The sequence below is a fragment of the Dysidea avara genome, chromosome 5 (genome assembly GCF_963678975.1).
Source record: "Dysidea avara chromosome 5, odDysAvar1.4, whole genome shotgun sequence".
NCBI lineage: Eukaryota > Metazoa > Porifera > Demospongiae > Dictyoceratida > Dysideidae > Dysidea > Dysidea avara.
Genome location: NC_089276.1, coordinates 3,276,255 through 3,294,300, shown reverse-complemented (window position 1 = coordinate 3,294,300; position 18,046 = coordinate 3,276,255). Strand labels below are relative to the sequence as shown.

General features: G+C 37.2%; 1 protein-coding gene across 2 annotated transcripts in view; it reads right to left on the bottom strand.

Annotated features, from left to right (window-relative positions):
* Positions 1–3,389: 3,389 nt before the first annotated feature.
* Positions 3,390–18,046, bottom strand: part of LOC136255731 (receptor-type tyrosine-protein phosphatase S-like) — a 133,059-nt gene continuing 118,402 nt past the window's right edge. For both annotated transcript variants that reach the window (XM_066048571.1, XM_066048572.1), the window contains 4 exons: positions 6,904–7,029; positions 6,686–6,837; positions 3,664–3,799; positions 3,390–3,609 (listed from right to left, as the gene is read on the bottom strand). In XM_066048571.1, coding sequence (XP_065904643.1) covers positions 3,532–3,609; positions 3,664–3,799; positions 6,686–6,837; positions 6,904–7,029 — 492 coding nt within the window. In that variant the 3' untranslated portion in view covers positions 3,390–3,531. The remainder of the gene's footprint in view (positions 3,610–3,663; positions 3,800–6,685; positions 6,838–6,903; positions 7,030–18,046) is intronic.

Here is an 18,046-nt window from a genome sequence, read left to right as displayed (position 1 = left end):
AACCACACACAAGCCAGCTGTTAGCATGCCACTTGGGAAGGTACAAACAATGGACTGGATCACTGGAATGGACTACTGATTTTTGGTTTTTAATTTCATTGGACTGGTGATTCACTTTTGTCTTTAATTGTCAGGGTACAGGAATGTGCTGTTAGTTGTTGTGTTATTGAAAACATATTCCTCGGAAATGCCTATGTACTCCAACAATGCACCCTATAGACCACTTACATAGCATAGCATGACTCGCTTTATAAAGTTGAATTGTGTACATTGATAGCAAACATTTTAATGCCCATTTTATTTCCCTAATGTAAACCATACAAAAATGAGATATTCTAGATTAACTGCATTTGCACAAAGATAAATATTTTCAGCAGCTTGGGATGAAATGATCTATATAGCTACGCATTATAATCTAATTACATCCGTACATGGTAGCTGCTGCATTGTGCAGTATAGTAGCAAGTTGTAATAATGTGCACTGTCTGTTTATGTATGCATTAATTGGCTTAGCGTTATTGTACGTTTGCGCATTCATTTATAAGAAATACTATATAATATTTTGCCCATACCATACACTATGACAGTTTTGGGACATGCCAATGAAGGCATTTGTGTTGAAGAAGGTGTAATAGCCAATGTGCTTAACTCAACTTTGACGTTATATGTGACCGGATGTGCAAAAGGGGGTCTTACAACATTTTCAATTACATGTACCTGGCACCCATATTATTAATTGATTGATTAGCAAAACCCATTAAGGGTAAAATGCTAATGTACAAAAATCATGGTAGCAATTTAACAAGAACTGTACAGGTAAGGCAAACTTGATCACTTGTTTCTCATCTACAAAAATTTGGATTCCATGTGAGCAGGAGGTCATGAATTACTCCAAATCAAGCTATCTATTACTATAAAGGTTAGCCAAATAAAGCCTTTTAAGAACTAGTATACTTATGTTTTGCCACCATCCAAGTGATATTTGCTGTGCTGTAAAATGATAGCCAGCCTTCTTAGCATAAAAAATAAGTAGGGTATAAAAATAAGTTTGAATAAATATAGGGACCCGCCGATTATGCTGGCATAATTTTGAGCATAATAGGTACCGAAAAGCATTGAGCATAATGCCAGCATAATAGGTTAAATATTTGTACGATAGTGTAAACTCTTGCTGGAAAAATGACAATTGCAAAATAAGATTGATATACTCTAATAGAGCAGTCAGTAACTCTAATAGAACAATCATCTAACTGACTGTTCTATTAGACTATATCGATCTTGTCTCTTACATGCAGGCATGCAGCAAGAATTTATTATTTGTGTTCCAGCCACTCATTTTTTTCTTTCTATACAGTGTTAAACTAGTAGCAAAGCATATGAACTAAGGCATGGACATTGAGCATAATCGAGCATAATAGGTAAATATTGAGCATTAATTTAAGCATAATAGGTGAATTTTTGAGCAGTGCAGCATAGCATAATAGGTAAAATTATGAGCATAATCGGCGGGTCCCTAAATAAATATCAGGTCTCAACTGAACATTTAGTGTAGTTATAATTTCTAACAATTCTGTGTAGCATCTTGAAGGATGGAGTAAAGAATATTTCATACAGTAGACTACCTTACATGAAGGAACACATCAAGGAGACTAGTGTACAACACTGAAGTTATTAAAAGAAATATGAGAATGTTAAACTTGTAGGGTATGTTAGCTGAGTAGCAGGCACAGTAGTATTAAAGGCGATTAAACCCTTGCGCATAGCTACCTGTGGTTAATTAGTTTTTGCAAGCTATGCTGGTTGGTATGGGGAAGCACCCAGTTTGCAAGGTTAAGTTAAGCCCCTTAGCTGTAGTCTCGAACCCAGACTGCAAGATGGGCTTGTGGGCTGGGTTTGAGCATTACCAAACAACTCTGTATAAATAGGGTCATGTGCATTTGTATGCAAAGCACCCTAATATAGCGCACATCATTACAGTCTGATTTGTTTGTATTCTGCCATTGCCTTTAAACTTTGTATCCAACCTAAGTTACATTCCATAGCATAGCTAAGGCTCTGTGGCTAACCACAGGCTACTAACACTATTAAAGCACTATAAATAGCAACCACTGGTATTTGTGTGTTGTACAGTGGTACGTATGTGTGTGTTTGTGCGTGCATACTGTTTTCTTTATCACAACAGATAATCTAAAAATCCTTAATTTTATACTTTTATTTTTACTTCTCAATATAGGGAGTGACAACCGCGGTGGGACAAACTCCCACATTGTTAATTTAAGCAGCCTTGAAGCTTTATGTAACAGTTCAATTTTTCTAACTAATGGTGAATATATTAAATTTATCCAGTCAGCCAGCATTAGTGATTCGCCGACTGTCAGATTAATTCTCCGCCTGCCCACGCACGTGACATTTCACGTTGCCTGATAGATCCTACTACTGGTTAGCATGGCTATTTTAGTACCTTTTCCCCATTATATTTATATTTCATTGTGTTCTGTTTTTAATTTAATCTGATTTAGACTATTTACATTTGTATTCTAATATTTCAGGGAATTTCGATCGTGAAGCAGCTTTGTGAAGTAACGAAGATAGTTCATGGTGAGATACTGTAGAGCATACAGCATAATGATGTACGTTCATAAATACTTAGAAATATGGAAATTCTTTGTAATTTGTGTGCCTCCAGAGTTTGTCTATGAAGTTAGCATATCTCAGCACACATATATATCTGTTTATTGGAGTTTCATGCACAAGCAAAGCCAATCATTTCACAGGTTGTTTGACCCTAGAGATAGTCCATTTCTCTTCACTGAGGCAGCTAGCTATCTGAGGCTTGCTTTTGCAGTGTTCTCAATTTTTTAAAAAATAATGAAATTGTAGTTATAATAACTGCTCGCCTACACAAGTTGAACATTCTTTAGGGGACAGGAAACAAGGAAATTGATAAATATTGGCCTAAATGCCATAGCTATAGTGCAAAAGTTTAACAGGAAAATTTTGAAATTTGTCAAAAGTTTTCAAAAGTTGTGTGCATGACACTTATCAGTAGGACATTTCATTCCTTATGGCATGGGAATCAAATTGAACAAAATTATTGCTACATCTGTATTGTATCCACAACTATGTGCTAAGGGTTGCAGAATCCATACAAGGAACCACCTAGAGACTAATTTATTTTCCAGCAGATGCAACATTCTCATTGCATGAGTGTGTGTGAGAAGAATTCACAAACATAGGAAAATAGTTAGCACCGCTATAACCTAGCTCTTTGCAAGACAGCGCCTGCATTAACTTACAAATCAATTGTATGGACTTTATATGCAGCCAAAAATTGTAGCAACACTTTCTAATGCAATGCTAATGCAATGTTTAATTAAGTTCAGCAAAAGTTATAATAACACAATAATTATTTTGACAAAAGTAGCAATCTGTCAAACCTGGCCTACAAAAATTCTAACAAAATGCATACAAAGATGCATAAATGATACAAGATTGTTAAAACCTCTGGAGTTAATTACATACACGTCAATACTAAATTTTGAAGTTGTCATAGGTATCAAATGACTGAAGGTAACGCAAAACTGTACTGTAGATGAACTGATATTGATCCTGCATAGCAAAATAATCAACAGTTTACGTCAGTAATGAAGTATTAGAGCTTACCAAATCTTCTACAATTCCCGGCCTCTTGATTCGCAGCAGTTTTACAGTTTGCAGTACATCGACCACCTGCTCCACTTTAAACCGATCCAGTATGGTGAACAGGACACAGAAAGTGCCAGTGCGGCCAAGTACATTGCTAATGCATAAAAAATGACAATGCAAGCACAAAAAACCCCTGACTTGAAATGACTACACAATGCCTAAGTATTATGCCCACTCCTATCAAGCCATGCCAATACATACATACATACATACATGCATACATACATACATACATACATACATACATACATACATACATACATACATACATACATACATACATACATACATACATACATACATACATACATACATACATACATACATACATACATACATACATACATACATACATACATATACATACATACATACATACATACTGTGTAAGGTAACTTTTTCTATGATGAAACTCCTAAACTGTTTAATGAAATTAGACTATGGTACACATAGTATGCTTTGAACTTTGGTTTTTAATCAGGTATTTAAAATCCAATAGATACCAGGAGTAGGTATCTAAACTGGTTAGATACCCGTGACAAAAGTTTTCGTCACGTGCGTCACGTGTTTTGCTAGATTCTAGTCACAACAGCCATCAGCAATCATTGCCAGAGTGTGAAATAACCATTGTTGGATAATAGGAAGCCTACCAGTGAGTTGTTTTAACACTAATTCGATCAGGAAGCCGCCATTATTGGCAGTGACCAGAGCTGCATGAGCCATTGGTTATTGCCCAAATCCATGGTATCTTTGCTAGTTTAGAGACCTTCGGAATGGCACATAATCACCTCGGGCGAACACTCATTAAATTTTGTGTTGAAGATACACCAGGGTATGGTGATTACCTGTACCAAAGTGGAAGTTTCTGGTTTTTACGGCAGCATAGGTTGATTGAAGTACTGTAGCATAATTTTGATTGAAAACTCCATAGCCAAGTCTCTAGCCATTTCTTTCCAGTGCAACACTTTTACATGCTAAGTTCTTGTAGTTAATGCCCAAATAAAGCGCATAAATCTAGTCCTCCTCAAGGCTAAACTGATGCAATTGAATAATTGTGCCCTTGAAACCGCCTGAAGAAATTACTGCAGCACTATACAGGATGGCTGCAGCTGAGTTAAGATCTGCTCAAGTTAAGGTTTATTCTGTACTTCTCCAGCATGTTTCAAACAAGGTAAGATTATTGTCTTGTATAAAAGCAATATTGGTGGTTGTCAGAAATTCATGTAGTTACCCTACACATTTTTTACACTACTGGACATTCTGGGCCTCATCTTCCCAATAGCTACGTTGAATCAGTCACAGTTTGGTATGCACAGACTACATAAACACATGTTGCTTGTAACCAATTTTTTGTTGCAATCAGCATTGTTGATTGTAAGATATAAACCCAAACGCAAAATGTTCATGGAGCTTAGGCCTGCACCTAATATGCCGGCATAAGTTTGAGAATAATAGGTCACCAATTTTGTGAGAATAATTCCGGAATAATAGGATGGTTACAGGCATAATTTTGGAATTATTGGATGTCCACGGGAATAATCGGTGGAATTAAGGGGCATGTCTCTTCTTGATTAACTAGAAGAAAGAACCTAGCTACTAAGAATGATAGGTAGCAGCATTATTATACGAGTGCTGGCTGAAAGAGGCTGAAAAGCCTCTAAAAGATCGATATACTCTAATAGAACGCTCAAATATTCTAATAGAGCAGTCAGATCGTTTCATATTAACAATCTGCAGACAGCATCAGGGATTTAACTGCATGATTATCTGAAACTTGTACATCTTATACCAGTGTATCTTCTTAAAGTCTTTCAACAAACATGTTGATATCATTATCTACTAAAGCTACAGCTTTAATACACTTAGCTATAGTATTGTTATTACTCCCGATAACCATTTAAAGTCTGTTGTAATGGCTACAGCCATTATGTGTAAGGTGAAATGCTTCATTTATGGCTAGCTATTAATTAATTAATTCTGGCAATACTACAGCATCTTGAGAACTAAGCGACTATAGCTACAGAAACTAAATGGGCATTATTATGGAATAATATAATAGGCTAGATAGAAGAACAAAAAAAGAATAACAGGAGAATTTTTTGGGAAATTCTGGAAAGAATAATAGGTACAATTTTGAGCATATTAGGTTCAGGCCTAACGGAGCTACCTCCCTACTCAAATAAAAGTAGTTCAGTTTAATCCTTAAACCTGCAAAGAACTTTTGGTGAATGTGTTTACACAATATGGTCACGCATGGCGATGTTAGGTGGGGTAACTTAATTCTTATAGCCTAAAACAACACATTGTTCAAATGTCTGTTCACTGGGCTAGGTTAAATGGACACTGTAGCTACAGCAGCTTATTCATTATGAAGCAATGGACAACAGGAAGTTGCATCTCCGTGTTTCAAAAGTCTTGCCACAACTTTAATTTCGATTGTGGGTTTACTCACATTAGTCATATATGGCCTGATAGAAAAATTAATTTTATGGCAAAATGAATGGAACTTCTTGCAAGTTGATAGGAGCAATTACCATAATAAAGGGTTTGCATGTTTCCTTGTCCAAAAGTTCTTTACATGGCTATTTCACTGTTTAGCATTAGGGAAAAACCCTTGGTATTATTTTAATTCATGTTACATCACAAGTAGAATGATATAAATTGTATAGCCATAGGCTGGAGGCTACAAATGTTACAGCACTTTGTGCAAGGCATGCATATTTGGGCCAGTTTTCTGGCCTATGTGGATTTAAGGGTGAAGTGACTGTATGTGTAACTAATATCAATTGTAATAACTTAATGATCAATATAACTCAACAACTGAAGAAGAGAAAGCTGATAGCCAGCTCCAGCTTATTTATACAATCACACACTAAGGTCAAGGTTACAGCATCATGTACAACTAACAATAAACAAATTAGCAGTTCTAATTAGCCATAAGAATTAACATCAGTTCATAATGTATTACATACGTGTGTACCTGCAGTGCACAACAATTGGCTTGTTGCCAGTTCCACGTTGCACCTTTTGAATCTCTTCTATCATCGCCAGTATACCAGCATTGCTAGCAGGTGACTTATGGGCACCCCAACTGTGCATGTGGAACTGGGTCACTTGGTGGGTAACATTGGACTGCAAAGGAAAAGATAAATCAAGTTCTAAACAACGAATTTGAGGTTATTAAACACCTGGTCTAACCTTTTTGTCTGTGACTTTAAAGACTCCTGTAGTGAATTCCTTAGCCTCAACTACACTGATATTAGCAACTACAATATCTCCATATGTAAAAGATCCAGTGTCTGGCCAATAAGGAGCACAAGCTTCCTACATAACAAATATTTAAATTTATTAAGCATACAATTCTATATTACAGTAAACCCTAATTCATTACATTTTTGTGCAAAAGATTTTTAAACCAGGGGTGCGCCCACAGTCGGCCAAAGGCCGGCTGTGGGCACGCGCCTGGTTTACTGAAATTGTTTTCGTAAAAGTGTGTGTGTGTACCTATCTATGTTTGTCTGTATGCACCCATGTGAGCAAAATCGTTTTAATAATGGTAAAAGCAGCCTTTACGTAAGAAGTAAAAGCAAAATGAAGTCTGTGGGTCATTCTATGTCAAATCACCGAGAAATTGTAGGGTCACCTTTCAGATTTTGATGAAACTTGGTGTGTTTGTAGTACCTATGGTGCTCATCACCCATACCAATTTTTAGCCTCATACACCCCATAGTTTCTGATTTATGACCACAAGTATTTTGAATATTTCATGAAAAATTGGTCCGTCTTGAGTTACAAAATCAACTGTAGCTCACCACTGTGTTAATATTTTAAAATAAATTTTTCAGCGATTAAAGACTGTTGATTGATCGTAACCCAAAAACTATGGGATATCAATTTAATTAAAGTTCAAAAAGGCCCCATTAAAAATTTTAATCCTTAATATTTCAAAAAGTGCTGCTTCAAATTCTTTGAATTTTTAAATAATAATTAGGTTAGGGTCTATTGTTGGTAAAAGTTTTGTGGTGGGGCCACAATGGGTTCAAGAGATATAATTAAATATGTTGTGGTATGTAGTGGAATTTTGTAGTCTATTATTGCTATATGGGAGTGTACACCTCTAATAAGCACTCCTGATAAGGCCATGCCAACTTTGTCTTACACAATGAAGATGTCCAAGTACAGTGCAACCTGTATTAGTGACCACTTGTATTGAAAGACCACCTTTGTGCAAGTTTTCAAATGCAGCCAGCTTATATAACTTGCAAAGGCAGTACAATGACCTGCTAATGACACCACGTCAGTTGTTCAATTGAGCAAGCAGCAACATACCTGCTGCTTACTTTGGACATTGTAACAATAAAGATTATTCTAGACAACAGGGACGTTGCTTTCAACTCTCACATACAATCCACGGTATGAGAAAACTGCACTCTTTCATGCCAATCTCAGATAGCAGAGTGGAAATAAAATTTTACTCATAATCTGATGTTTTCAGGAAAGAGAGAGGTAACTCTAGCAAAGAATGAAGCTTCACCAGAATCAATTGCTGTATTTGCACTTGTTGACATGAAGAGAATTGGTGCTTAGCTTGTGTGCTTGAAGTTTGCAGTGACACTAGTAAGGAAGTGAAGCTGACATTTCTGTATCCACAACTCATTCAAGTACTCAGAGCCCCAGATATACCAATGGATGACATTCTAACTCTCGTAGACCCAAGGACAAGAAGTGATTGTGTGTATATACTCTGACAAAAAAGAAATGACTGTTGCTATCAAACAGCATCACACTGTATCACCACAGTAACAAACTTGTGTTACCGACATGCCTTTGTCACAACCTGTTCATATATGAATACATTTAACTTGCAGTTGAACCAAAGAGTCTTGTGTGTCTGCAAATCTAAATCAGCAGAATGGGCTTCAAGGTGTGCAATACTGCATGGGATATCTACTACAATACCGCAAACACCGCTAGCTTCCTATCTCATAACCCCATAGAGACCCCACGCTGAAACTTTTGTTTGTAACTAATAGGTGAATGTTTGACAAGTATCCACAAAATATTCTAATCAGCACTTTATGGTAGAGCAAAGGTCAAAGATTAGGAGACGTGGTTAATTATCAACTTTATCAAATTACACTGTTAAATATACCAAAAGAAAGCTTTTTCTTTGAGCTTTAAAGTGGTGTAATGTATTTTAAAAACACCCAAGTTATGATGCTTTGAATGGTCACAAGTACAGCAAAAAATATAATACCAAATAAGCCATTTCTGGGAAGCCATACAAGCAATGGGTAAAGGGACACATGATCATTTGGGATACCCACACACCAATTTCATCCAATTCTGAGGGGGTCATGTGCAAAACTTTGGTGAACTGATATGGAATTACCCATATGTGACCCAGTCTGAGAAAACCGGTCTTATCGCCCATGTCAGCAGATTCGATTTTTCACCCAGGACACACAGCCACATGAATAAACTATCTAATTCCACATTTAAAATCAGCTAGACTTGAGTGGTCTGGTTTTGCTGGCTGTTTTTGCTGAGCCCAGTGGCGATTCGTACGTGTAGTGTGGGGCCTTAATGGAGCTCTGGTCAGCCTGGGAATGACTGTATGTGGCTGTACAGCTCTGTGGTGTTGAATAACTGCTTCTGCTGTGAATTTCCTTTCATTTTAGCCAGTTTGAGACCTCAATGGCTCAAAACTTGGCCTAATTCATCCCTTGGCTTTCCTTTTCAATTTTTGAACACCATCTTTCCCTCCTTCCAGGGCCCCCGCCTACCACCCAATTTGCAGCTCGCCTGATACAGTCAACCTCGGTTTAAAAACTATCTAAAATGGCGGGAAACTTAGTTGTTGGCTACTTGCACAGTGGATGCTCTGGAAGGTAAGGAATTGGTGTAAAACGTGTGAAAATTTGGTACACATAGCTTCAACCATTGGCGAGCTACAACACACTAAATACTTAAAACCGGCATTTCTCGATACTTTTAAATAGGCGATAAGCCCGGTTTTGTCAGACTGGGTCACATATAGTAAATCCAACTTTAAACAAATTGCAGCACAAATGTGGTCTTTCAATACAGGTGGTCACTAATACAGATTCACTCTAATTGGACACCTTCATTGTGTAAGACAAAGTTGGCATGGCCTTATCAGGAGTGCTTATTAGAGGTTTACACTCCCATATAGCAATAATAGACTACAAAATTCCCTACATACCACAACATATTTAACTATATCTCTTGAACCCATTGTGGCCCCACCACAAAAAGTTTACCAAAAAAAGACTATAACCTAATTATTATTTACTAAAAATTCGAAGAATTTAAAGAAGTACTTTTTGAAATATTAAGGATTAAGGGTGCTCGCGGCTATTTGAAGCCATACAACATGCAATTTTTGTATTGTTGCTTATACTCACATAATGTATAAAATGAATCCATATGCTACTTATGTTGGAAGTGCTTCTCTTTCTCTTCAACACAAACCAAACAGAATTCTTCTAGTCTATACCATTGTATAACTATGCGTAGTTCTTTATGAAGCGCTTAAATCGAAACTAGTCCTCCATTTTTCACAGTAGCGCACTGGAAACCACGTCGAACAGACTTCAGCTTATAACTCACAGCTCTATGTTTAGTATTAGTACACAGTGTACATAGAACTTAGGTTAGTACTAAAAGTGTGCTACACCATTTAAAACCTCATGTTCTCGGTGCCGTAACTCATGAAGCCATAATGCTACGGACCAAATCTAAACATAGACTTCTGGATAATTTATCAGCGAATCTCCCTACAAAATTTGAAGCCTTCACGGCTATCACTCAAAAACTAGTTTTATTTTTAGTAAACATGTGCAAAGATTGCGTGCGCCCAACATTATTGATACAATAACCACACAAATTCCTATTGACCGCAATCACCAACTTTTCAAAATAACATGTCATAAACACTGTTCTAAACACAAAAAGCTCTGTTTTCTCTTCTTCACACACAGGAACAGCTTCTTGCCCTGCCTGGAGTCTCCAAGTCGCTCTTGGATAGGTTACGCTAGGCACGCCATCATCAGCAGCTTGTAACGCCTTGTGATTCCAGCTGGTAACATTGTCCCGTACATAAGCAGCTTACAATTACAATACTAACTACCAGCATACCCTGTCACTCGAGAAAACAAGGCACGAACGCATGTTGCCTACAAGTGAAAAGTGCGTTCACACTTGTTGCCTTAAATAACACTTACTTTTAGATTAATTCATGTTAGTGTAACTGTTGATCCATCCGACAATCATTTGCTAACACTTCAGTGACGATTCTGAAGCGAAAAAAGATGCTATTTTTCCTCGTGTTCTCGGGCGCAAAACATGTCCGCTTAACACGGACACTACAAGTATGCGTAGTAATGCCAATTATGATGCAATAGCCACATGTGGTTTCTGGGCTGGCACTTAAACGGCTTCAAATATCAGCGAGCACCCTTAAAGGTTTTAATCGAGCCTTTTTGAACCTTAATTAAATTGATATCCCACAGTTTTTGGATTACTTGAATGATCAATCAACAGTCTTTAATTGCTGAAAATTTTAATTTAAGATATTAACACAGTGGTGAGCTACAGTTGATTTTGTAACTCAAGACGGACCAATTTTTCATGAAATATTCAAAATATTTGTGGTCATAAATCAGAAACTATGTGGTGTATGAGGCTAAAAATTGGTATGGGTAATGAGCACCATAGGTACTACAAACACACCAAGTTTCATCAAAATCCAAGAGGTGACCCTACAATTTCTCGGTGATTTGACATGGAATGATCCCTGCATTAAACTTCTACACAGGTGAACTTTGTTCTGAGGTGGTTTCTTTTTGGCGGACTGAAATACAGGTGTGGCAACTTTTCTCAGGCTTCATAAACTACCTTCCCTTTGAGGTTTTCAGGCGTTTAACAACTGAAAAGCAATGGTGTGGGCCTCGCGCACTACCGGGAATAGCCTATCGCTTCGAGTTGAAAGGGGGCGTATCCCTTATGTACGCGAACAAAAATGAAGAGCAACTTTGAGGCTTTGTCGAGAGAATTTGTGGGAAAAAACACGATAGTAAAACTATAAAACAGTTTAGAAGATACTTCTGTGCGTAATATGTTGGTTAAAGTGGTTTGTTTAACAAGTGCTTCCTTAGCAGTGCATAGCAACGTAATTGAATGAATTACAAAAAATTCATGAATTACGAAATACGAGAATTAGCTAATAATATTATTGTACAATCCAAAACTACCCTATTGTTAATAGTAATACATAGTTGGTTAATTCATAGTAGCATATGCTATCTATGGTTAATTCCAGATGAATTATCTAGCTGCATGGCACCTGGTTTTTAGAGGTAACACAACATCAACTTGTCATGATAAAAATTTTCATGTAAAATTTTTTGTAGGATTTACAACTTATTTTATGCGAATGACGGCTTTATTAAAGTATCTTGCAAAAAATTTCGTGTAAGAAATTTTCGTATAATTTTTGCATACAATACAATGAAAAAAGTGAATAGTGGTATTTCACTGGCTCACTATGTCAATATTCTTGCAGTATATAGAATCACTACTTGTCTTGACTAGTGATAGGCGGCATTAAGAACTCTGAAAATCAATATGGTATTAATAAATTGGCTATTGAATAATGTTTTCACGTAATCATGGAAAAACAATAAACTGATGCAAGGAGGTATATAAAACTTGAATATTAATTAGTACTGTGAACCTGCAGAGTTTACTATAACCAGTTATTGGAAGGTGAATAATTGGACATTGTCCAGTTATTGTCTGATTGCAAATTAGCAGACATAATGGTACTCAACAAGCCTGTTGGAAGCCTTAGGGTGGTACCAAAGTGACCATCCTGCCTTACAGTAACAGTTATTACAATCACGTATTTACACATTCTTTGAGGTGATGTTAAGATGTTAACACTTGTCAGAAGGGGTAATTTATGGTTTACTAAGTGGGTAGGCAAAACTGGTTTAAAGGCTCTTTAGCCAATAACTGGTTTATTATTATTATTATTATTATTATTATTGATAATGGATACACACAACACTAAATACAAAAATATGCTTAGGCACTAGGCCTTTGTTCATATCCATGTCCTTGTTGTTTCCAATAACAGTCCAATTGTTGTTTAAAAAGAGCTATAGTGGGTGAGGATACTACATGGTGTGGGAGTAAGTTCCAAATGTTGACAACTCGTTGGGTAAAAAAATTTAATCTCTGTTTTGTTCTACACTGCTTCTTAAAGAGTTTCAAAGAATGTCCTCTGGTATTTGATGTATTCAACGTAAACAGTTTAGACCATTCAATGTCATAGTACCCTTTTAATATCTTGTAAGTTTCAATCAAATCTCCTCGCTCGCGTCGGCAGTAAAGTGAATACAATTCTAGTTTTTGTAATCTAGTTGAATATGGAAGCCCGTTGAATCCTTTAATTAGCTTAGTTGCTCTCATTTGCACCTTTTCTAGCATGTCTATGTCCTTAAGTAAATAAGGGCTCCACAACTGCACAATGTATTCCAGATGAGGCCTCACATAAGTTTTGTATAGAAACAGAAAAAGATCCTTTGACATACTCGGGAAAGTTCTTTTTATCATCCCAATAACTATGTTCGCCTTTGCTACAGCCTTCTGACAGTGGAGACTTGAGTCCAGCTTGTTGGTCACCCAAACACCCAGGTCCTTCTCATTTTCGACTACACTTAGATTTGTAAGGCTAGCTGAATCTGACACATAGTAATTAGAAGCTAATGTATTTCCGATGTGCATTACTTTGCATTTGTCAATGTTCAAGCTTAGAAGAGACAGTGTTGACCATTCCTGGGCATTATTCAAGTCCTGCTGAAGCCTAAGAATATCTTCAATAGTCTCAATAATCGAGTATAGTTTGGTGTCATCAGCAAAGACTTCCAAGTCACATTGTATGGCCTCAGCTATGTCATTTATATACAAAACAAAAAGAAGCGGCCCAAGTACGGAACCCTGTGGTACTCCACTAGTCACCTCCAGCCATTCAGAAACCTCTCCATTTAAAGCCACTCTTTGCAAACGATCCGAAAGAAAATCAGTCAACCATGTTAAAATCTTACCATCAAGACCATAGCCAGCCAACCTCTGAGCGAGTCTGCAGTGAGGCACAGAATCAAAAGCTTTTCTGTAGTCAAGGTAGATGACATCAATACCATGACCCGAGTCTAGTGCAAGAGTCCAATTTTCATATGTCTCCAAAAGATTTGTGAAACAAGATTTCTTAGTAACAAAACCATGTTGACAATGTGTGACAATGTTGTTATCTTCTAAGTACTGCATTATCCTTGAGCGTATTAAAGATTCTAGGACTTTGACAACCTGTGATGTTAGACTCACTGGCCTGTAGTTGCTTGCACTAGTTTTGGAACCTTTCTTGAAGATAGGTGTAACATTCGCCATTTTCCATTCCTTAGGAAGTTTACCACTATTCAATGATTGGACAAACAACAGAAAAAGTGGTTTTGTCAGGCTATGTGCGCAATTCTTTAAAAGCTGGGGGTGCACATTGTCTGGACCAGGAGTTTTGTTGGGGTTCAAAGATTTTAACACACTATATAGATCAGATTCAGTAAATGAAATATCATTCAGTGTAGTGTTTACTTTAGTAGGAAAGTTTGGAACAGCAGAGGTATCTTCAACAGTAAATACAGATTTGAAAAAAGAACTCAAAACACCAGCAGTTTCTTTGTCATTAGTTGTGAGAGTTCCATCACTTTTTTCCAGTTGACCAATTCTAAATCGCACCTTACTTTTGCTTCTCACATAACTGTACAACATCTTAGGATTAGATTTAAACCTTTGCATCATTAGTTCATCGTGCTTGATTTTAGCAGACCTTATCAAATATTTCACATGGTTTCGTTGGGAAGTATATTTACTATAATCCAATGGTGATTTTGTAAACTTGAAATGTGAATACAAATACTGTTTATCTCTTACAGCTTTAGAAAGACGGCTTGACCACCATGGAGGTTTGTTTGTGTTGACTTTCTTTACGACCTTAGGAACATACTTGTCTAAAAGTGATAGCATCAGATTCTTAAATAAATCCCAATTTGTTTCAATAGAGTCGTGTTGAAGTAAATCATCCCAGTCAATATTATCCAGTTCTTCACACATAGCCAAGTAGTTGCCTTTCCAATAATTGTACCTGCGTGGGGTTTCCTCGCAACTTGGAAGAACTGTGTAGCATTTAAAATCAAAAACCAAACATTCGTGGTCACTAGAACCCAAGGGAGGGTAGTGTTCTATATAATCAATAGAGTTAGGGTCATCCGTAAAAACTAAATCTAAGATGGAAGATCTTTGGGTAGGAACTTGACGAGTAGGATCCAATACATGTTGCGATAAAAAGCTGTCTAAAGTTGCGTTTAAAAACCTAACTTCAAAAGTATCTGAGTTCTGAGAACAGATACACTCCTGCCAATTAATGTTTGGAACATTGAAATCCCCCATCAAGAGGACATGAGAACATTCTTTGTAACACCATAAATTACTGATCACATCAATAAGTTTACTATTGTTGTCCTCATTAGATGAGGGTGACCTGTAAATCACACCAACAAGAAGTTGGCTACTGTCTGGTAGGGATACAATACACCACAAAGAATCATCAACAGAACCCTCCATAAACTTGTCACACATCACTGTAGGTAAAGATTCGTGAACATATAATAAAACTCCTCCACCAACAGAGTTTAATCTATCAAAACGATACAAGTTATAGCTCTCGAGATGTATTTCAGCATTACCAATACAACTGGAACACCAAGACTCAGTTATAGCAATTAGATGAGGTAGTTGTTGGCCAATTAAAACTTGAAATTCAGCAAATTTGTTTGTGATACTCCTTGCATTGGTTGACAAGCACTTAAGTTTAAAATTTGTTATGTCCTTACTTAAACTGTGGTCTGTGCAGAGGGAAGAAACTAGGTTCCCCTCTGCACAATCCTCCCGTTTTTTATCATGTACTTTCTACCCTCTTTATTCATTTCGGAAAGTTGTGATCGGAGGGCTTTGTTCTGTTGTTGCTCTTTCGGAGTCAAGTCAGGTGTAACGTAAATTCTTTTTACTTCCTCTGGGTTGTTCTTATCACGAAGCTTAGTGCAGTTACGGAGCAGCAAAGCCTTTTCATGTTCTGAGGCAACAGTTACTTTAACTAATCTAGGTCTAGAACCTCCTCCAGCTTCTTGTTTCTTGCCTATACGATAAGCATTCACAATCGTTGCCTTGACACCCAAGTGCTTAGTAAAAACTGACGATATGGTGCTGATATCATACTCCTTCCTTTCTTGACTGTTTTCCGCAGAGGATTCCTCCACATTATGTACAATAACATTACAACGTCGCTTACTTCTCTCTTTTTCTTCACTTAGAAAGGCTGATATGACATCAGAAGTTGGGTTACCATTGCTGGTGCTGGATGTAAGTGGGATGTTAGTTTCCATATTATCAGCAATACCGCTCCTGGATGTTTTACTCAGTGCCTCATCAATTGTTTTCTTAATACATTCTCTGGTTTCCTGAATAACACTTTTGATCTGTTCAACTACTGTAGTGGCAATAACCTGTTCTTCCACCCCTGTGGGCTTGCTTTTATCCACCAACTTGAGCACACAAGGTTCACACTTTGAACAGAACCAATGCAGGCACTTGAAGTGAGCAACCTGCAGTATTTCCTCAGACAGATTTTCACAGGGTCCACAGTACCAGTTCCAACAACTCTCGCACTGAAGTATCTGGTCAACGGACTTACTGCACTTAGAACACACACAGCTGTCTTCTCCAGTTTCTTCCTGTGTCTGTGTGTCACTTCTTTTCGCATACGGCGCTTGCTGCCTTTTCTTACGTCGATATTTCGGCATACTCCAAATGTAGCACACTAGCAGGACGAAAACTGCTGAAAAACGGACTGAAACAGTGTTAATGACAACCAAAGCTGGATAAAAACACACTAGCAATAATCTAGTAGAAAAAATCACTGGAATTTATTCTCAGGTCCGGTATTGTCTCGCAGACCCTTGCCAATCAAACTAGTAATCACGTGATTTTTTTTTTTTTTTTTTTGACTAATGGCAGATCCAGGATGGGGCATATGGGGCAAATGCCCCCCTCCACTGAATGATTCTTTTGATTGAAATATTAAACCTTGTCAAGCCTAAGATTTATGCAACTCATCAAAATAATTATTCATACTATTGCATGCAAACTCACCTAAAACCAAAGTCAAACAACTGTCAAATCGTCATTCAACACTTCTGTACGTACTAAGCACCTCTAAAATTAATTATCGTTTTGCTGGTATTTAAGACATTTATAGCCTTTTAAACAGCCTTAAAGACTCCACAACCATCTGCAAAGGCCAAAATGGTAAATTGCAACAGTGAGACGCTACTAAGATGTGATTATTTGCTGCTTCAAAAATAACAAGACAATGTGCTCTCCTCAACCATCTACAACTTAGTCTGTTTGTGCCCCTCCCCTTTCCAGTTCCTGGATCCGCCCCTGTTGACCTAGACAATACAGGTTAATAACCGGTTTTTTCATACTGGTTCGCAACACTAATATTAATATTTGAACACCAATAGACCATGGAATTTTGCACTAGTAAAATGATTTGGAATGGCTCTCACTTGTAACGTTTTACCAACAGTACCCTTTAATCACTCAGAGGTATTATAAATAGAGCTGTACCGATATGGGATTTTGGCATGTACCGATATCCGATATGGATACCACCAAAAGAAGCCGATAACCGATAGTCGATCCGATATTTGCATTACAAACAAAAGTCATAGTTAATCTATGCAAAAGTGTACAGTTACCTACTCTACAGTTACCTACTCTACAACAACATGTGGATATATTAATTGCTCACTCTATGCCTGTGGTAATAGTGGGTTGGGTTTCTATTGTGCAATCCAGACAATTAGGCACCCACAAACATTTTTATGCATACTCCCATGGAGCCTTAAACGGATATTTGTGCATTACTCCGCATTTTATTGGCTTGTGTGAAGGCTGGTACAGTAGGTTTTCTTGTGACTGTTCTTTTATATTACAAAGGTACTATATATATATATATATAACTGCTTCATTTATTTAAGACTGATAAGCTTTCCAGCAACAAACACTAGAATCGCATGTATTTGTATGGCTTCTCATAGCGTAGTGCTTGCTGTCCAGTGAACAATAAGTCACTGCTGCTGAACAGCCATATGGATAACGTAGAAAACCAATATTATAATCCGTTTATGTACAAACTATT